A 20,414-nucleotide genomic window follows, 5' to 3' on the forward strand; every position below is an offset into this window, starting at 1 on the left:
CTGGTGTGTCTCCCTCCTGTCTCACTCGTGTGTCTCCCCCCTGTCTCACCTGTGTGATCTCCCTCCTGTCTCACCTGTGTGATCTCCCTCCTGTCTCACTCGTGTGTCTCCCTCCTGTCTCACCTGTGTGATCTCCCTCCTGTCTCACCTGTGTGATCTCCCTGTCCTGCTGGCCCACAGTATTCCTGAGGTGCCTGCGTTCGGTGTCAGAAGAGAGCAGCTCCAGGCGGATGGAGGTATTGAGGCCTTCCACCTGCTGCAGCTTGTGCTCCTGGTCCTCCATCTCAGTGTGAGCCGTCCTGAAGCGCTCCAGCAGGTCCCTGTTCTCCTGCTCCTGTTGGGTCAAACACAAGCGCTCAGCTGTGGGTGCACTCCCACTCACTGACACAGACTGCAGCTGACACTGCACGCGTGAGAAATCAGACTTTCAGATAAGCAGCACTTCCTCTACACACACATGGAGAACAGATCTGCACACACAGATACACGCAGATACACACACACACAGTTTCCTCTTGCCTTTGCAGCCATCAGTTTCTCTATTCTGGCAACTTCAGAGATGTAAGAGTGAACCCTGAGCTTGAGGTCGTCCTTCTCATGCAGCGCCTCCTCCATCTCCACATGGACGGCCTGCACACACACAAGAGTTACATCACATCTTATCTATAAACTATAGAAGCAACAACACACAGCCACAGGGTCTGATCTGTTTCAGAGGTGATGTCATGTACTTGGTTCTCTCTGGTCATGGTGCTCAGGTCCTCTTGGAGCCTCCTGTTGTCCCTCAGTGTGATCTCTCTGCCTCTGCTGAGTGCTGCCAGCTCCTCCTGAGCTGCGTCCAGCTGCCTCCTCAGGCTGCCCATCTCCCTCTCACGGCTGCCTAACGCCCCCTGGAGCTGACTGCAAGGAACACAGGTCAGTGTCCGCGTGACTGAGGACTTATTGTGTAAGAAGTCAAACAGAACCTCCCCAGTAAACACTTACGCTAGAGACTTCTCCATGTCTGTGACTGTGAGCCTCAGGTCCTCAATGCTCTTCTCCTGTGTAAAGGCCAAACATGTAATCAATCAGCTCAGCTTGTTTGAGGTTAAGTTCAGATTGCTGAGATGATCACAACAAGAACTGATGACCTCTGACCCCTGACCCTGTGTGTGTCTTGTACCTTGACAGAGAGTTCCCCCTGCAGCACCACCAGCTTCTCCGTCTTCAGATCCACGTCGTCCTGCAGAGCGTCCTTCTCTCTGTCCAGAGCAGAGATGGACCTCTGGAGGACAGTCACTTCCTCTTTGTGCTTGGCGCCGTGTCGGCTCAGTTCCCCTGGTAACAAATCAAAAGACAATCAAGCAAACCGTAAAGCACAGAACACCCTGAGCACCCTGAGCACCCTTAACCCTTCAGTTACCCATTCTCTCCTCCAGTTGCTCTATCTGCTGGTGAGCGGCGTAGAGCTCGTTCATCTTCACAGACAGCCTGTTCTGGGTATCAGACAGCGACTGCTCCATCTGGGACTGCAGCAGCCTGTAGAGAGACACACACACACACACACACACACACACACACACACACACACACACACACACACACACACACACACACACACACACACACACACACACACACACACACACACACACACACACACACACACACACACACACACACACACACACACACACACAGGGACATCAATGAGCCCTGTGGCAACCTAGCAACACACACAATGACCTCACACTGCTGCAGCATGACGGACGCTCACTTTGGAGCTGATTTGGGTTTGGTTGAAGGTCAAACAAGAAAATAAATAAGACTTCAGTGCTCAACAACTTTGTATCGGAGCAAAGATACAAAGGAAAGGACATGAGGAACAATTAACTAAGGACTTATGTTATGGAGAGTGTGTGCCCGTCGTTGACAAAGTGCAGTGGTTAAATGTGTGTGAGTGAAATAGCGGTGTAACAAAGACACACACTGATATCAGAGAGCAGCAGACCTCAGAGCTCCTGACTCCGCCCTCTGCTGCGCCGCCTCGTCTGCGTTCTGGTCCACGGCGGCACACCGAGCCCTCAGCTCCTCCTCCACCGCGTCCTTGCCCTCCTTCAGCAGACACACCTGAGACCGCAGCTCCAGCCGCTCTCGCTCCAACTACGCAGCAAAACACACAACGGTACATTAAACAGAACAATGCAGTTGGATAGTAAATGTGTTTTATTAAGGCTCTTACACTCTTAATGGTTTTCTCCAGGTGGAGCGACCTCCTCTCCCCCTCGTCTTCGTCTGTGAGAGCTGAAGTCTGGACAACCTGAACATGGGTCAAAGGGTTCACACTGAATTAAACAGTTCAACACCAATGTGTGAGTTTGCAGCAGCAGAGCTCACAGTAACAGATCAGTGTGTTACCTTCAGACGATCCATCAGTGTGTCGCGCTCACAGCTCATCTGCTGCAGTGTGACATCTGCTCGCCTCACCTCCTCCTTCAACCTCAACACGTCCGCTGCCACATCAGTTTGACGAGCCGAGCTCAGGTCCTCCTGCGCCTGGAGGAGCAAACCAGTAGCGGGGTTTAAACATGCAGGGAAAGTCGTTCCAAGTGTCCGACAGCGTGCGTTGGAACTCACCTGCTTGTACTGAGCTCTGAACTGATCTCTCTCAGCGCTGAGGAGCCTCACGTTGTTCTGGATGTCCTCCATGTGCTTCTCAAAGTCCAGCAGAGCCGCCTGCAACGCATCTCTTTCCTTCACGACACGAGACAGCTCTTTCTCCGCGGCGCCAACCTGAAAATTTGAGGTCGAGATCCCAGTCAGCTCCGTTTGATTCACTTGAATACAGAAGAACAGTCACCCAGTCTCCTGCTCTCTCTTACCCGGCTCACTGTGGACCTGGGGCTCCTGCCTCGGCCCGGACTCCGAGTGGGGCTCAGGTCCGGGACGCCGGGCCCTCTGGCCTTTTTATATAGCTCCACCTCCTGCCGGTAGAAATCCCGCTCCTCCTCCAAACTCTTCACAAACACATCCAGGCGGGACGGAGAGCGCTCCTTCCTACAGACGCCATGTTGCGTCCGCATGGCCTCCAACTCCAGCACCAGCTCTTTGTCTAGGGAACAGGGATCCGTTCAGACCGAGGCCCCTCTCACACATGATCACTGTGATACTGCACAACATCACAACGCTGCTCACCAGCCACCAGAGCTTCCTGGACTTTAGCCTGCAGGATGATTTTCTCATCCTCCAGGAAGTTCACCAGCTCCTCCATCTTCACGTTCTGTTCTTTGAGCTCAGCCAGCTCGTCCTGCAGCCGATCCTTCCCATAATCGCCCTCAGACTGCTCCTGGAGTACAAAAGCATTACATTCTAGCTACACAAAGAAACACAAGTACCAACAAGTACAAGATCTATACACACCCTTCTTGTGTTTGTAATAAGGTCCTCCAGGTCCTGAATGATCTTCTGCTGCCTCTGAATCTCCTCCTGGTGAGTGAACAGATCTCAGGTTAGTCGTTTGTCTCCTTTAGGTTCATTTTTGCTCCCCTGCTTTCTATAAATCTCACTTTGGCTTCCTGCAGCTCCACGTCAGCCGTCTCCAACACTCGCTCCTTGTCCATCTCCAGTTTCTTGGCGAGGTGGTCTATGTGTGTGAGCTCCTCACACAGCTCCTGGTTCTTCAGTGACAGGTTGGCCACCTCGCTGGAGGCGTCCTGCTTCTTCTGCTGCAGTCCCTCTAGCGTCTGCTGCAGAGTCCGGTTGGATTCTTGCAGATATTCAATCTGTAGAGGAACGCAAAGCAAACTTAACAGCAGACAGGTTCACTTGCTTTCCTGGTTAATATCCAGCTTGAGTGCCGTTCACATGCCTGAAGGTTAAGATGGGAAATCAGCTTCTCGTTGCTGACGTTCTGAGCCTCCAAAGAGATGACATCATAAGGCCGTCCTCCCTGAAGTGAATGATTGAGACGCTCGATCTCTTTGTTCCTCTCTTCCACCTGCAGACATTCAGTTTATAAAGAAACTCCTGATGAGACAACACAACACAACACAACACAACACAACACACCCCAGTCCTTGAGCCTTCAGGTGGACACACAGTAGATTCCTCACCTGGGTAGTTAAGTGTTGAATGCAGCCCTGAGAGTTTTCCAGGTCTAGTTTGAGTTTTATGATGTCGTCCTGTAGCTCATGAATCCTAGAAAGCAAGAGGTCAGTGAGTCAACCTAAACATTCATTAACTTCCATGTCTCTTAATACTGCAGCGCAGCGGCCACACAGGAAGATCAAACCTTCCATCAGCTAACTGCAGCAGGTCGGCGATGTACGGATCATCAGGCTGCGACACCGGATAAGAGGAGGAAGACGAGGTGGGGACGAGCTCATCGATCTGCATCCTCTGGCGTCTGAAAGGAATGCTGCGCTTCTTCCCGCCTGTGAGAGGAAACAAGGATCCGTTTAGTCAAGCTTCAGAAGTTTTGTTTTTGATTGAAGAACTCCTCAGGTGCATCCTTCTCTTGTAGTTGTGTACTAGAAACCATAGCAACAAAGTAGCATCCCCTGTGGTTGACTGAGCTCCTGTGAGCCTCCTGTCCTCACCTGGTGTTTGCACCACAGCCTGCATGTTCTTCTCCTGCAGCTGCTGGATGCGCTCAGCCTTGGCCTTGCTGTCTTTCTCCAGGCAGCGGACTTTATGCACATACTGATTATTTAAGAACTTCAGATCCGACGCCTCATGGTCCAGTTTACGAAGCTGGACTTTGAGTTCTGAAACACGACAGAAGAGACGGGAGTTTAGATTCTAGTATTCTGTGTATAGGGGTCCCATACGATGAGGTCACAGCCTGTTTACCTTTGCTGACCCGGTCCTTGTCCTCCTTCAGCTTCAGCACCTGCAGATGGAGATCATTGTTCTCCCGGACCAGCCGACCGTTCTCTCCCTTGTACGGCTCCAGCAGAGCATCCTGGTTCCGGCTCTCCTTCTCCGTCTTCCCCGCTGACAGTTTGGCATTCCTCAGGCTCTCGGTCGTGTGAACCAGATCACTGCGGACCAGAGAGAGGAACATTCAAAACAATGACTACTTACTCTGGAGCTCTGGACATTATTGAGACATAAACATGTGTGAGAGTTTCACCTGAACAGTTTCTCCACCAGCGGCAGCGTCTCGATCCCCAGTGGTTGTCGGTATCCCAGCTGATCCAGGCGTTTCCTCAAATTGACGAATTTCCTCTCTGCGTGTGTGGTCATGGCTGCGATTTTAGCACCAACTACAACTGACACATAAAGCGTCCCAGCTTAGTAACCAAACTAAGACACGGCTGGTTTAGGTTCGTAATGTTATACTGACGGCACAGTGACCTTATTAGCAGGTTGTTGTGTTCGCTAGTTAGCAGATACAGCGAGTCTACTTTCGCTAACCCGAGGGGTTAAGTAGCTTACTAGCTAGCTGATAAGCCGCGATGAGCAGCATTAGCGCTTTAATCGATATGGTCTGATATTATAAGATAATATAGTGAAGAATAACCTTAATAAAGTCATTTAGACAGTTAATCGGGTGTGTTTGTCTTACCTTGCTCGGGAGGAAAGTGCTAATCTGGACATAAACAAACTTCATCAGTGACACGTTGCTCCTCGGATACACTCCATGTTTACACTTTGTTCGTCATCTGCTATGAATCCAATATGGCCCCGTAAGATCCTCCAGAAGAGTTCAATCATCCACAGCCCTGTAAATTTTCCGCGGTAAAGAGTTTGAAAAGAGCGCCGTCGAGCTCAGGCCATAGACCGAGTTACCATAGAGACACCGCGGCGAGCAGGGAGAGCTTGATTTGTGAACCCGAGTGGGCCGAATGAGGGGCGGAGTCAACCTTGTTGCTACGCGACGACTTCAAACAAATAGACAAATGTGCTGAATGGATCAATGGATCAATGAGCACAAAAACAGATGTGAAGAATAACACAGGAGTGAAGCTGAATTTATTATCTACAGTTTACATGAAGAGAAGAGAAGAAGAATGATTGAGCAAATCTGGAGCAAAGAAACAAGCGCCTCAGTCATCTGCACAATGTTTGGCATTAAAACACATGCACGCACACATGCGCACACAAACACGCACACACACACACACACACACAAACAAACATATACACACACACAGAGTCGTTTTGTGAGTATTTAGTGTCTTGTCAATCTAATGCGACTGGGCGATGCTGGAGAAATACTCCAACATGTCTCCAATAGTGAACTCCATAGTGATTCCAGATCCAGGGTAGCATCTCCCAATCAAACCTTCAAAGTGCTTGTACTGACGGATGAACTCGTCTTGCATGGAGTGCCACACCACCTGACGGGTGAATTAGAAGAGCAATCATTATTACACAGCAGCTGTTGTCCAGAATAAAAAGGAAAACTACAAACTCCCCGTCTCTCTCACCTGCAGCAGGCTTTCCTCCTCACACAGATGTTTGTCCACTTTCTTGTAGAGGTTGTCCAGGCCCTTCTTCACCTCCTTGCCCGGGTATTCTTTGATAACTTTGCGTAATTCTTGTTTGTTGAAGGCCAGCTGGTAGCTCACCTCCTCCTCACGAACACCCTGAGCTACACGAGCCTCAACGCCTTCAAAGAAATTCTGCAGGTGACAGAGACGCTGGTCAGCTGGACGTAATGATGAAATGATGTAACAGAAACAACACAGCTTTCTCATTATCCAGACTCATGTCTGTGATGTTTCTGCTTACGTTGAGTTTCTCCAGAGGCTGGCCCAGAGAGTTAATGACATAAGACTGCAGATGGTCGGTGTATTTGTGTTTGGCCTCTCGCCGCTCTGCATCCAGGCAGGAGATCTTCAGACCGGACAGAGTGGAGAAGATGTGGTGGAAGTTCTCCATCATCACAACATCCCGGGGTGTTTTCTGGCTCTCATTGGCTACCTTCTCCACTGGAAACAAAGAAATCATAATTATTTTCTGCAGGCATTGATTGAACACATAACCTTCACCTGCAGGGTCTTTGTTCTCACCATTCACAAACACAGCTGTGATAAGTTTGACGTAAGCTTTATCCAGATCTCCTCGACGCTCGGCGTTGCGAAAGATGGTTTCAGCAAGCTCAGCAAACTCCGCAAACCCGGTGACGAAAGACAGGATGCCCACTTTGCTTTTCTTTGAAATTTTCACTTCCTCCATCTGTCTGATCTGACCCAACTGTGAGGAAACAAGAGGGGGAGTTCAATAAAGTCATTGTGAAATCTTATCTTTCTTTTCTTCTGACTATAATTGAAGAGTCTGTGTGTGTGTGTGTGTGTGTGTGTGTGTGTGTGTGTGTGTGTGTGTGTGTGCGTGTGTTTGTGTATTAGCAGTTTCACTTTTTATTTGCTTTACCAAATTATAGTCATGGGAAACGTGAACATGAACATGACACACATACACACATCCCCCCATAGTGACATCGAGGATGATGTCTTTAGAATGATGTCACAGTTGCATCCTCATGTGGACATCTTGAATGATGTCACAAATGACATCATACAGGAACACAAACTGAAGGTGAATATGAGGACTGACAAGGCTGGAAAGGATCACAAGCTCCTTGATATGGGGGGGACGAGCAAATTAAACACAAACACAGGGAGAGTGAAGGTCCAGATTCCTCCAAAGTACTTGGTGAGGGATCTGAGGACAGATTGCTGAGATCTTCAGACCTGCAGATGACAGACAACCTCTTCCGACACGACAAACACAAACAGTGGACTTTACCCACCATGCACTTGTCGAAGTTCCTCTTGACGGTGACCAGCACATTCCCCAGAGTGGTGCTGAGATAAGAGGCCGGGTCCACGTTCTCTGCCGTCCACACGTGGTGACTCATCTTCACCAGCATGTAGAGGGAGTTGAAGCTGTCGATCTTGTCTCCTAAAGCGATCAGACTGTTGAGCTCCGTCTCGATACTCTGGAAGATTTTGTTCATCATCAGCCGCACCAAGTCTTTCCTGGAGTGACAGAGAGGCGGCAGAGGGAATGAGGGGAGTGATGTAAGAGTATTTAATGAACCTTCTCCTGAGGATCTGCAGACACTCACTCTGATGAGAAGGACTGTCTGTGTTCTGACTGAGGGGGCAGTCTGGTTGGCATGTTTCCATCCTCCTCTGTTTCTGGCTGAAGAGGAAACAATGTCAATGTTTATGTCAAAATTTGGGAGCCAGATTAGATCAGTGCCACGGCGGTTTGTAGCAGAACCTCACAGGTGTTTCACAGTGTTACCTGGGCAAGGGGGGGCAAAACTGTGGGGTGTTGCTGTAGCTTGAAGAACTTGCTGATGAAGTCTTGTTCTGCCAGACAGAGAGGCTCCAGCTCACTCAGGACCTGCTCAAAGATCTGCAGAGAGAAACGCCCACTATTTATAGATCCCATTACAGATCCCAAGAATACACTGGCGTCTGTGATAATTGGGATTGAGAGGATGTTCTGATCCGGGTCACCTTATCAAACTTGGTCCTGTCTGCCACATCGAGGTCCGAGGCCGACATGTTACCCATGTCCAGCAGAGATGAAGACTGGGAGCGGCGGCTGTTGGATCCCTGAACTGTCAACTTGTTCAGGCTCGACGTGGAGCCTGTTAACTTCCCAGAGCTGCCATGCAGGCCGACTACAGCACAACAAATGCAGTGTCACTCAAGTGAAGTCACGCCTGTCTGACCTCACACACAGGTGTTCATGTCTAATATGGCACCCGTGTCCAATCATCATAGAATATGTGCCTAAAGGTGCTTGGCGGGGCACAGGTATGCAGAGCTACAGAGCCAGTGGGGTTTAGGGAGGGCAGTTTGCAGTTTAATGGAACGAGTAAGATGCAGAGTGGGTAAAGGATAGGGCGAGTGCTCTACCCAAGAGTCATACTTACTTTCAGTTTCCTGTTTGAGCGCACTCTCTTTCCGCGGAAGCGTGGCTGGCAGCCAGTTAGAAAGGCAGGCATCAAAGACAGAGACATGTTAGGCTCAAACATGCAGCATGGCAGGGGGAGATGTTAGATGTACAATGTTACATATATGCTGACGTGCACGGCAAAGGCTGAGGTATGCTTAGTAGCTTATCAGAACCCTCGGAAAACAAAGTCTTTTTGTTTTCAGAAGAGCTAAACACAGAAAGCAGAGTTCTATCATTTTGCCAAAATCGAAGCTCAACAGAAAGTCTTATGCAGATTGTACATATTCATGAATAAAGACCTGAGCCTGTAGGAACTCTTCCCATGGAGAAGTCAGAGTTTCACACTTTCCACAGCCGCTATCAGTAAGAAAAGGTGTCTGAGGCCGCTGTACAGTGTCATGCAGGAAGGATCAGCTCTGCTAGGCCTGATTTGTGTACAAATAATGTCAAATCTAAAGAAATTCACGTCTGCTTTAACTATGAAAGAACATCTGATCTAAATCAGCAGTACACAAGACATTAAGTGCTTAGCTGGTTAGTGTGAACATATTCCACAGATGTGCTTTGGCCCTGTGATTCTTACCAAACTTGCCCTTTGCCTCCTTGGCTGCACCCGTCATCTTTGTCTTGGCAACCTCAAAGAAATCTTTGATTTCCCGTTCGTACAGCCGGCTCATACAATCAACATACGTCTGAAAAAGAGACACGATCATTTGTTCAGGGCGGTGATCTGACATCTCTGAATTGAGAGTGTGTGTCTGATGAAGGTACTGACCCTTGACAGGCCCTCGTATTTCTCCCTGTGTGTGTTCTTCAGCCACTCCATGAGCTTGGCGTAGCGCAGCAGGTCCCTGTGCAGAGGGTTGTGTTTGGGCAGAGTCAGCTCGGCCGTGTGCTGGGACAGGGTAGAGCTCTGATCGTGGCCCTGGCGACAGAGTGAGGACAGATCATCATTACTCAGCCTGCAGTACATCACACACACACTACAGACCAACCTAACACTGCATCAAGACACCAAGACCATTCCAGCTTCATGTTTACGCACATACACACAGCACATAAACAGGTTTTGTCATTTATGGACATTCATAACCCTAAATTCCAAAACTCCTATAGCTGAGCTCATTTACAAGCTTAGAGAAAAACACTAGAGCTCTGTCAGACTGATTGACTTCCTTGTTATCTGGTTCAGTCTCTCTACTGGTTGTGCAGTGAGGCATGCACGCAGAGCAGACAGGCACAGGATTGTATGATATGAAACCTTTAGCAGAAGGAGAAAGCTGTGTTAGCACCCGAGTCCAGAAAGCATTGAGCCAGATGGCAAAGGTAGTGAGGGAGGAGAGAGATGGTCAGTACCTGTTTGTCTTTGAGGTCAGATGAGAGAGAGAGAGAGGTGTGTACAGGAGTTAGACACATATCCCATGCAATTAATAATGCACAGGGGGCGGGGGGGTCAGGGGATGCCTTATGTAATGATGTTGGCGTGAAGGGTGAGAGGTCAAACAGCTGAGAGGGGGCAAGTGGGGGGTTGCTGTGAGGGTACTCACTGGAAGAGACAGACAGGAAGACCTATAGTACTGAGGGATGGTCATTTTGAAGTGACTGAAGTGGTTGAACTGACACAGAGACAGAGAGCAGAGTGCCATGACACAACAGGAAGAAGGTGACACAGGTAAGCACAGGAAGATGATCGGAGCTAACCAGGAAGTCGGTGAGGAGAAAGAGCGGAAGAGAGTGTTTGGAAAACAACAGGAAAGCCAACAGGCCTTCAGACAGCTGTGGACTGAGGAGGGAAAGGTCCTGTATGGTGAGGCCAGACTTTACAACTCCATGTTACGGTTTGGTCAAGGAGTTCATGATCATCAGACTGAGATATTAAGGGAACAGATCTTTCAAACATCATGTATAAAAGAATTAGATGCATCTGGCATAACTTCACATGAAGCCAAGTGACCTAGATTATATCATTTTAGATTTCCTCAGGCATAAAATTTGTATTTTGGCCTACATACTTTTCTAAAATCCGGGCCCAGTGTGCCTGTAGATGTGCAGGGGGTCACTGATGATTTATAAAGACTTTCTTGTACATACAGTATATCACCCTAGGGATCAATGCTTATTTACATCTGAGCTTGTTCCTTTACATTATAGAACCAAGTATGACCCAGACATTAGTGACCCGACTCTCCTGTAAGTATGAACTCTGTGTTACCTGATAAACAAACACATTGTTCAGGTGGTTAGTGAGGCGGCGAGCGAACGTGTCTCTGAGCTCACTGAAGAGGAGCAGCTGCTGCTTCACAGCCGTCAGCTTATCGTGACCTATAAAGGCAACATGACAAAGACTTTCAACACAATTCATCACCAGCTGCTCTTGGAACCGCACTTTGTAGCTATTACTGATCAGAAGCACTTTCTGTGGAAACCAACCTGGTCGCAGGGCCACGTTCATGCACTGCAGGAGAGCTTCAGACGCATTGATGCAGGCCTCAATGCCTTTAGGGGAGGACAGATCTCCATCCTGCAGGGCTCTGATGTGTCCCTTTGACAGATCCATGTAGTTCTAGATGAGGAAACACACACACACAGACACACAGACACAGACACACACACACACACACACACACACACACACACACACACACACACACACACACACACACACACACACACACACACACACACACACACACACACACACACATATATATAAACCCAACAGAATTTCAGATGGATCTTGATTTCATGAAAACAGAGACGGTTCCTTTGTGCTCCTCACCACCAGGAACTGGATCTCGTCCAGCAGTTTGCCATTGTTGGTGTTGCTGATCTGGATGAGGCGGTTGCTCTGTGAGATCTGGTCCATCTGGTCCTTGACGCTCTGGAGCATCTCCTCATAGCCGCTCAGTTTGCCCTCGATGGTGTCCACCTCAGACAGAGCTTCATCCAGCAGCTGCATCAGGATGTTCACCTGCTTCTCTGACGCCATGATGGACTGGATGTTAGCCTGTTAGTGAGTGAAGATGAAGAGTGAAGAGTACATGTCAACCAACCTTACCACAACTGAAGTAAATGGCATTCAAGTTTGTTTACTCTGGATGAATGAATACTTGACGTGTTAGCAGCTCAGAGTTCAGTAGCAGCGGCTTCACTCACAACATCTAGGACCTGCAGCTCCCTGGAGAGCTGCTCAGCGAAGCCCTCAGCATTGGAGATGGCGTACTCGCACATCTCCATCATGCTCTCGATGTCTTGCTCTTCACGTGTGCTCAGCTCCTGATAGTCATCCAGTGCGTCCTCATCGCCGCCGGCAACGCTCTGGCTCTCACCGCTGGGCACAGACTCTAATTCAGTAAAGACAAGTGGAAACAAAAGCGCAAGACGTGAGAAACACATCACCTCTCATCAGGACAACAAAGCACATACTGCACATTCAGAAATAGGGAAAGGCATGTTCAAGGATTTCAACTGATCTAACGTGACAGATTTGATAGAAAAATGATTGAATAAAGTCTAAACTGTAGTTATATTATAACATTTAAGAGGGTTGGGATGTGAACAACCATCAGGAGCGATGGGAATGTGACATGAACGTGGAAAAGGCTGCCTCTTCAATGACGACTAGACAACTATGAAACCATTTAAGAAACAACTGAGATGACTGAACTACTGTAACTTGAAGGTTCTTCAGAATGGATCAATTAGGAACAATGTGTGGAATTAGAGTCAACAATTGAATGTGAAATGGATCAGACCCAGAGGTAAACATGTGATGATGATTCAGATCATGCCCGTCCCTATTCTAACAGTGACAGCGTCCAGGGAGGGAGAGTCTGTAATGAGGATGGAGGTTTGAAGTAATGAGAGCACAATGGAGAGGAGTGAGGGGGGAAGTGAAGTCCTACCAACCTTCCGCTTTAGGAAGTTCTGGCCAGAGAAAGTTTAAGAGAGAGAATAAAGAAGAATTTAACACAGGAAGCCAAACCACAAAGCAGGATACAGAGAAGAGGCTGAATATTTCAACTCTAAACATGCTATTAATAAGGAATAACAGACAGAAAAACGGCAATGGTTATTTAGATAACCGGAGACCAGCAAAGACTCAAACTGAATCAGTGCACACAGGGTTCAGAAGTGTTGATATAAGGAAATAAGACAATAAGACCAAATCATGACAGAAAGCATGCAGTACTCCAATCAGTCACAAGGTGGCGACAGCACTCACCTTCCAGCAGCTGAGGACTGACATTCACAAACTCCACCTTCTTCCTCAGGTATCTCTGGTTCAGCTTCCAGATGCAGGAGATGAAGGAGTTCTTCTCCGCCGTGCTGCTGGCGACCCAGCGGTACACTTTCTCAAAGTGAAGGTCAAACTCGGGGTTTTCCTGAATCGCCACAGGAAAATAGACACAATGAGTGCTGATCGAAGGAGAAGAAACTTCAAACAAACAAAAGACAGCGTTCATCTGACCTTGCATGCATCTTTGGCATCCACTTCTGTCAGATCCCTCAGCTCCCAGGCCAACTGTCTCTTGTAGAAGTCTCCTTTGTCCGACTTCTTCACCTTCACCACTTTCACTTGGACCGGCCTCTCAGTCGTAACTGAGAGAAAACAGAGCCAAACAGAAACGGTCAAACCAAATCACTGCAGATCTCACAGATGTGGACAGATGTGATGTCACTCACGTACCCGTGGCACAGAGGAAGCAGTTCTTCTTCTTCTTTCCTGCCTTGCACACATTGACGATGCCAAGCAGACGCTCATCGTTAGGGGTGAAGATGTCTCTCTGCAGAGCGTGTTTGATGGCTGTCATGGTGGAGGCTGGCAAACACACCACTTAGTTACTCGTTATTGTACACATAACAGATACAGAAACATCATTATTAAGCCATATCTCATCTCTGACTCAGGCTTCTGAAGGACGCACAGTTGAATCAGAGACGAGCTTGATTGTGTTTGGCTGCTAGGAGTCAAAAGCTCTGAATAACCCAGCGAAGCGACTGTTTAAAAGCTCGTTTACAGCGGGTTTCAATTCTCATTCATTCTTCAATTCTCCCGTGACGTTAATAGCTAGGAGAAGTCGCGATAACAACCTAACAGCATCTTTAATAAGTTAGGGATGTTTAAAGTCACCCAGAGGTCTAAAACGTCAACATCACAGTGTCATCGGATGTTAGCTAGCGGGCTTCTGCTAGCTGGAGCAAGCTAACACGAAACACGTACCGGATGTGATCGAGCCCCGTTATAAAGTGGAACAGTGTCATATTCTAAACAAACATGTATCAATAATAGTCTAAATATGATAACGGTGTGTTACCTTGTGACAGCAGCAGCCCAGCTCTTTGCACAAACCGCTGCGCTCTCACTTCCTGTTTCTGAGAGGCAAGCTCGTCATGTGTCGCATCCGACTCCACCCACAGATGGGCGCCCCTGCTGGATGATGTCACAAACTGTCTCGTACATAGTTCAAACTCAATTTTGTTTGCATTATTCCAAATATCACAATCTAACATGAAATATATACATTATCAATACATATGCTGTATATAATAACACAATATTTGATGGAATGTGGGCAAACAGATCAAGTAATGTTGCTTTTATTGTCTCTGTCTTAATGTCTTCTTGTTTTAAGGACTCATTGTTACTACATTTTACTAATAGATACCATTGATAGTAAATAGATTAAACACACAGTTAGTAATGATGTGTGCTGATGCTCTCTGACGCAGGTTGCTTATTGTTCAGTGGATAAGTTTTACAATTCTGAGTCTATAAACTATTTAATTCACAATTGTTTGAACAGCTTTTAAGAGATCATTCCTAAAAGATGCAGGACACCAGATGGCGTTGTTAATCCATATAAGAGTTCATCAACTACTCTGTCACCAGCATCCAAAACATGCCGTAGAGAAGGGTTTCAATAAAGCAAACATGACTCACCCAACACAAACATACACACCATTTCTAAATCCACCAAAGTAAATTTGTTAGTGTAAAGAAATAGAACGAGTCGGATATCTGGGATTAACAAGTGATCCAAACATAATGCCTTCAGGTGCAATGTGTACCATGAGGCTATTGTGCACAGTTGGTGCAGCACTTCCCAGCTGGTGATTGTGACACATACACACAGCTGTCAACAGTAAATTCATGTTTTGATACTGTAAACTTCCAAAGATTGTAATATCTGAATTATACATTTAGTACTATGAAACCTTTCATCATAGCTCTTCCCCCCTGACAAAGGAAACAGCAGCCACAGTGTGTGTGAAATATGACATAGCCCGTTTCTAAAGTGTTTGTTCACTGATTTCTCATCTTAAGAGTCCCTTAAAAGTCAGTTTCCTTGATCTACGTACAAAAACAGTGGACTTTCTTCAATCCCATGAACTGTTGCTCATGGTTATTGGCTGTTGCAGACACATGGAGACATGTCAGTGTTATTGCTTTCATATGGAGATAAAGCAGAGTGTGATATTGTTTTGCCTTTAAGAAAATGAGGCTGCAGTACAAGAACATCAATTCGTTCTACTGTGGGTCTTTCAGAAGTAAAGTTTGGACAAATAATAAAGTATTGACATTAATGGAAAAATATGTTAAATAATTACAATACATCTATGATGTTCAAGCCTCTCAGTAACATAAAGATAGAGAAAAGACAACAGTGTTGACAGGAAAACATAATATAACAAGGGAGTGCAAATACAAAGAGCAGCAACAGCATAAACACCATATTTCAAGTTATATTGTATAAAAACAGATAATGCTTGGATTTTGTTCACCACCACGTATTTATTGTTATAAATGTAGAGATAAAATACTGTAGTGTCATAGATATCCCACATTGTCTTTCTGTGTGTGTGTGTGTGTGTGTGTGTGTGTGTGTGTGTGTGTGTGTGTGTGTGTGTGTGTGCGTGTGTGTGTGTGTGTTTGTGTGTGTGTGTCTGTGTGCATGCATGTGCAACATTCACTCTTAGAGATGCAATTGTGCCAACTCATTGCCCCTCAGATAAACACTTATAACACGGCAATTCTGAACTTTTGAGCCTTTACCCTATAGAAGCACTATAGGAGAATAATCACTGTACCTATGTACATATATTAATGTAATTATTTCCCTCTGATCAGTTAATTTCTTTCAGTAAAAGTTGGATCCATTATGTTTGCTCTGCACATCAACATGTACATCCAAACACCACACACATACTAAACACAGCTACACACAGACACACACACACACACACACACAGACACACTACCATTAGCTTTCTTTAATATTTCTGTTATGCCACATGTTTGCACTTTCCTGTAGTCATGAATCACCCACTTACTGTCTATGTATTTAACAATTTCATAAATGTCAGAAGTCTGTAGTCATTGCTGACGTTGGTGTTCATTGAAAAAAAAGCAGATGCTGGCACAAAAACATTAACTTCAGGCCGACTGGTCTGCAACTGCAAAACACTACTTCACCTTTCCAAAAGAATTAAAGATGAAGGAAATCGTTGGAATCATCCTGCCTAACATTTGAGATGATGACAATGTGAGGTGAGCAGATGTAAGGTGTTCCTATGAAATGAACTTGTTGTGTCAGGAGGGCACTGTGGCGGTGAGGGAGCCCTGGAGACGTTCAGGCCAAGGATGTGCAGATGTGACTGGCAAACAAAGGGGCTTTCATACCGGTAGTGCGTCGTCGGGGGGGGATGATGATGATTACATCTGTGTAATCTACATTTGACATTCACACCGGTGATGAAAGGCTGACAGCATTTCAGTTCTGATTGGCATCGGAAATGTTTGAGTTGCTATCTGGCTGACATTTTGTGCAGCCCATTAATATGCTTAAAGAACCACAAGAATAAGGCATCACCGCTTTGGTTTTTATTTTGTTAAGCAATGTTCAGCCAATCTGACAAACTATGGCCTAAATAAAAATCATTGTGATTGTGTATATATATATATATCTACCAAACAAGCAAATGAAACAACCCTTACTCACACATACTCCTGTATAGACAGACGGGCGATGTTGAAAAATGTAAAACTGAAATAAGCCAAAACCCTCAGAACACATGTTGGCTCAAGTGTCCCTCAATCACTGTTAATGATGGCATTCTCTCTCCACTCCCATAGCGATGTGGCTGTCACAGCTGCATTGTGTTTGAATGTGGTGACACCCTGACTCTTACAGACAACACAAAAGTCAGTGCTTTGAAAACACCACGAGTGCATGCCCCACTTTGGTAACCTCATCCTGACATGAGATGCTCACTCATAACGGCCAAATTACACATAAAGAAGAACATGTTGGTCTACCAAACTGAAGTAACGCACGAGAGCTGCCATTATGTGAGCAGAGCTCCTGTGTAAAGCTCTTTGGTTGTTAGGATGGTTGATCCTGTGTGCAATTTTGTTTTAAAGTAATCATGTAATTTAAAGTGTGTGTGTGTATGTGTGAGTGTGTTTGGGGGAGGTGCACTAAATATTCTTTTCTGTGGTTATTTCAGTGAGAAAGAGCAAGAGAGGGTTAATAAAAAATGATTTCCCATGATGATGTTTTCTTTTTCTAAACTATCTTTACATTTTTGAGTATCCTATCATCAGAGTTTCACATTTGTTATGCTGCTGTTATGAATGCTATTAATATATATGTGTGTGTGTGTGTGTGTGTGTATGTGTGTACGTGTGTGAAGAGAATGATGAAGAGAACATGAATGTGAAAGCTACATGTTCTAAAATGATGTCGTCCTATTAATAATAAAGGATTATAATTCGTGTGACATTCACTGTTATAATAAAATATAATGATACTTATTATCATATAGTGTATTTAGATAGATCACAATTCTATAAACTGGGTAAGTGGATATCTTATATGTGTCTCAGATGTTGCTGTGTATAAGCAGCACATAATTATGAGTTAAGAATCAAAGCTAATTCTACTATACAATCATAATATATAATCAGACCTTTGATCAGGATGTTCTTTACATTTAAAATCTACATCAGTGGTCTGAAGAGAGGAGAACTTTACATTTATAAAGCCATCTCTGCATAGAGAGTCTTCGGTATGTGAGGCTAAAGTTTAACCAAATTCTAATCCCAACAAACACTGATTGGAAATTGGAATATATTAGAGAAGGAGCAGCCTCCCTCTCTGTGCACATAATGGAACTAAGATGGAAATGAAATATTACAGCAGATTGCAGGATGTTTGGTATAGTATAAACTGGGTGCAGCTGTTTCCAGCTATTGATATTCATGGTTTCCACAATTTGGTTACACATTAACATTAGAGGCTTGACATTACTGGACTGGTTATGGCTCATTCTTTCTGCTTATTTCCCTCTTTATTCCAATCAGGAGAATGACCACAGGCACCTGTTTTGTCCATATAAGTTATATATACCTGCAACACCATAACATTGGCCTCTATTTTTAACACTGGATCTAAATCCATGATGAAGAGGTTAATCCAATGAGCCTACAAATCAATAGGCTCTGTCAACAAATCTGTGCCAGTTTGTCTTTGTGCCTTGTGTCAAGCGTACCAACTAGCAAGTGTCAAGTTTCAGGATTTGTTGTCTCTCCCCAATCGAGTCCTTTTGCCTGTAGTTACTCTCAGTCCTTACCCTTTTGTTTGTAGGAGAACAGTGGAGGTCTTTGGAGGTGACAACAAAGCTTCAAGGTCACAACATTTTGACACTTTGCCAGCAGAGTGGATGGAGTGGAGTTGTCTCAAGAGCTTTCAAGAGCCAAGAAATGTATCAAGCTATCAACTTGACATTAAAGTAAGAACCGCACTTATCTTTCCTCTAAAAGCCCTGTAAGTTTCCACGAGGACGCTGTGAAAACACACATAAATACAGCTTGGTAATCTTGTTGTTTGAAAAATTGCTCTTCTTCAATGTTCGTCCTTAATTTAATAAGGAAAAGTGGAAACAAAGTGTGTGTGAGAGAGATTACAGTGAGTAGGAGGATGAGAAGGATCTGGACAAGTATAATCACTTGCAGAAATTGCTCAGTTATCTGGACATAGCGGTCAGGTTCTCAACCAAAGTGACATCAGGTCTGAAAGTTCAAACTGAAGGAGACAGGAGTGTTTCTCATTTATACAGCACTGTGACTTGTAAATTAATGTTTTGAATTGTGAATGGAAAAGATAATACATCAGTAGTTATGAATGCGTACAAAGCAGCTGGCAATCTGTCAAGTGCCAGTTACAGCTAACACACACACAGGGTTTGTGTTTACTATCGTCAGGGAATATCCATATTAATGCAATATATCTTTGAAACCTGTTCTCCTCCATGCATCACTTTACCAATATCTCTTCTTCGTGGCATTGTAATAAATCTAACCTCCCTTCTGGTAAACATAGTGAACAAAAACATAAACGTTACACTTTGTCCATTTCAAAGATTCAAGGTCATAAATGTCAACAGAAATATATTCATTAAGCACTTATCTATTGATTTCATGCGATTGGGGAAAGAGAGGCATTTGTTTGTCACAGTTTCCCCCAAAAAGAAGATGAGTACTGATCAGTATCTTGTGTGAGCACCATTTGCATCATGCAGTGCAACACATCTCCTTGGAAATGATCAAATTGTTGATTGAAGCCAGTGGAATATTCTCCTGCTCCTCTTTAATAGCTGCACAAAGTCGTTGGCTATTGGTGGAAACTGGAACATGCTTTGGTATGTGTCGGTCCAGAGCACCCCAACTGTTTCATCAGATGTCCTTGTAGCTGACCTCAGACGATCCCTCAGATTGACTCCATCATGAGGATCACCGGTGTAGTGACCGTGGCTTTTAATCTATCATGATCCTGTGTTTCATCTTTGTGTTCATTTCCTGGTTTATTTTGTAATTGTCTCCCATTATGTTTTCTGTTGCCTCACTTCCTGGCCTTGTGTTTTGATTGTGGCTCATTGGTTTCACCTGTTCCCTCCCTGCCTGTCTCTTACCTAGTATCACCTGTCTCCCCTCCCTTGGCCCACACGCCTGTTCTCCAAATCTCTCTCTTCTTGTTTTTCATTGCCTTTTGCCTGTGCTACTCCTTGTTGCTCTGAATCCTGTGCTGGTGTAGTACTTCCTTTGTGTTTCCCTTGTATCTGTGAATTCCGGTTCCTTTCCTTGCTTATCCCTGTGATCTTGTGTTCTGTTTCCCGTCCAGGTTTGTCTCCTTGCTCAGTGCTCCTCTGGGTCCAATCTGGTTTTGTCTTTATGTTGCATGTTTCTCATGTTATCTGTCTCTGTGCGTGTATGGCCATTAAAAACAACTTTGAAGCATTTTGTAGCATGAAAACTCTCTAAAAAAACAACTTGTTGTATATGAGACAAAATTACAAACCTAATCATGTCGTAATTTCACAATAAAAAAGCAATGGAGCTTTTAATTGCTTCCTCCAAGATGACGCATAAATCGTGGGCTTTTATTTGTCTCACACCGTTTCTCTGTTTTACGTGACCCTCTGGTACTTGAAGTGCCCATCTGGCTACAACA

General features: G+C 45.4%; 2 protein-coding genes across 5 annotated transcripts in view; both read right to left on the reverse strand.

Annotated features, from left to right (window-relative positions):
• Nucleotides 1–5,861, reverse strand: part of cep135 (centrosomal protein 135) — an 8,304-nt gene extending 2,443 nt beyond the window's left edge. For 2 of the 3 annotated variants that reach the window (XM_076153029.1, XM_076153031.1), the window contains exons 1-21: nucleotides 5,549–5,861; nucleotides 5,114–5,252; nucleotides 4,831–5,021; nucleotides 4,578–4,745; nucleotides 4,271–4,412; nucleotides 4,092–4,176; nucleotides 3,848–3,976; nucleotides 3,546–3,761; nucleotides 3,400–3,465; nucleotides 3,175–3,325; nucleotides 2,862–3,091; nucleotides 2,617–2,772; nucleotides 2,398–2,535; nucleotides 2,222–2,299; nucleotides 1,991–2,142; nucleotides 1,403–1,518; nucleotides 1,163–1,317; nucleotides 985–1,040; nucleotides 732–900; nucleotides 520–630; nucleotides 149–334 (exon numbers count right to left, since the gene is read on the reverse strand). In XM_076153029.1, the coding sequence (XP_076009144.1) occupies nucleotides 149–334; nucleotides 520–630; nucleotides 732–900; nucleotides 985–1,040; nucleotides 1,163–1,317; nucleotides 1,403–1,518; nucleotides 1,991–2,142; nucleotides 2,222–2,299; nucleotides 2,398–2,535; nucleotides 2,617–2,772; nucleotides 2,862–3,091; nucleotides 3,175–3,325; nucleotides 3,400–3,465; nucleotides 3,546–3,761; nucleotides 3,848–3,976; nucleotides 4,092–4,176; nucleotides 4,271–4,412; nucleotides 4,578–4,745; nucleotides 4,831–5,021; nucleotides 5,114–5,226 (2,808 nt within the window). In that variant the 5' untranslated portion in view covers nucleotides 5,227–5,252; nucleotides 5,549–5,861. The remainder of the gene's footprint in view (nucleotides 1–148; nucleotides 335–519; nucleotides 631–731; nucleotides 901–984; nucleotides 1,041–1,162; nucleotides 1,318–1,402; nucleotides 1,519–1,990; nucleotides 2,143–2,221; nucleotides 2,300–2,397; nucleotides 2,536–2,616; nucleotides 2,773–2,861; nucleotides 3,092–3,174; nucleotides 3,326–3,399; nucleotides 3,466–3,545; nucleotides 3,762–3,847; nucleotides 3,977–4,091; nucleotides 4,177–4,270; nucleotides 4,413–4,577; nucleotides 4,746–4,830; nucleotides 5,022–5,113; nucleotides 5,253–5,548) is intronic. The other variant, XM_076153030.1, reaches the window with a different exon arrangement.
• A 65-nt stretch (nucleotides 5,862–5,926) lies between these two features.
• exoc1 (exocyst complex component 1) lies at nucleotides 5,927–14,305 on the reverse strand. Of its 2 annotated transcripts, XM_076153032.1 has the most exons (19): nucleotides 14,220–14,305; nucleotides 13,592–13,723; nucleotides 13,373–13,503; nucleotides 13,127–13,286; nucleotides 12,058–12,245; nucleotides 11,681–11,908; nucleotides 11,332–11,464; nucleotides 11,114–11,223; nucleotides 9,677–9,826; nucleotides 9,485–9,593; nucleotides 8,879–8,923; nucleotides 8,457–8,623; nucleotides 8,239–8,352; nucleotides 8,057–8,133; nucleotides 7,739–7,967; nucleotides 6,999–7,182; nucleotides 6,718–6,917; nucleotides 6,414–6,608; nucleotides 5,927–6,323 (listed from the first exon to the last, which is right to left on the reverse strand). In XM_076153032.1, exons 2-19 carry the CDS (start codon nucleotides 13,713–13,715, stop codon nucleotides 6,171–6,173), a joined length of 2,697 nt encoding a protein of 898 aa, XP_076009147.1. In that variant the 5' UTR covers nucleotides 13,716–13,723; nucleotides 14,220–14,305; the 3' UTR covers nucleotides 5,927–6,170. The 2 variants fall into 2 exon arrangements, with proteins under 2 accessions (XP_076009147.1, XP_076009148.1); XM_076153033.1 differs by lacking the exon at nucleotides 8,879–8,923.
• Between the last annotated feature and the right edge of the window lie 6,109 nt (nucleotides 14,306–20,414).

Source organism: Genypterus blacodes, unplaced genomic scaffold, assembly GCF_046128005.1.
Source record: "Genypterus blacodes isolate CSIRO-AG114 ecotype Tasmania unplaced genomic scaffold, CSIRO-AGI_Gbla_v1 ptg000058l_1, whole genome shotgun sequence".
In the NCBI taxonomy this organism is placed as follows: domain Eukaryota; kingdom Metazoa; phylum Chordata; class Actinopteri; order Ophidiiformes; family Ophidiidae; genus Genypterus; species Genypterus blacodes.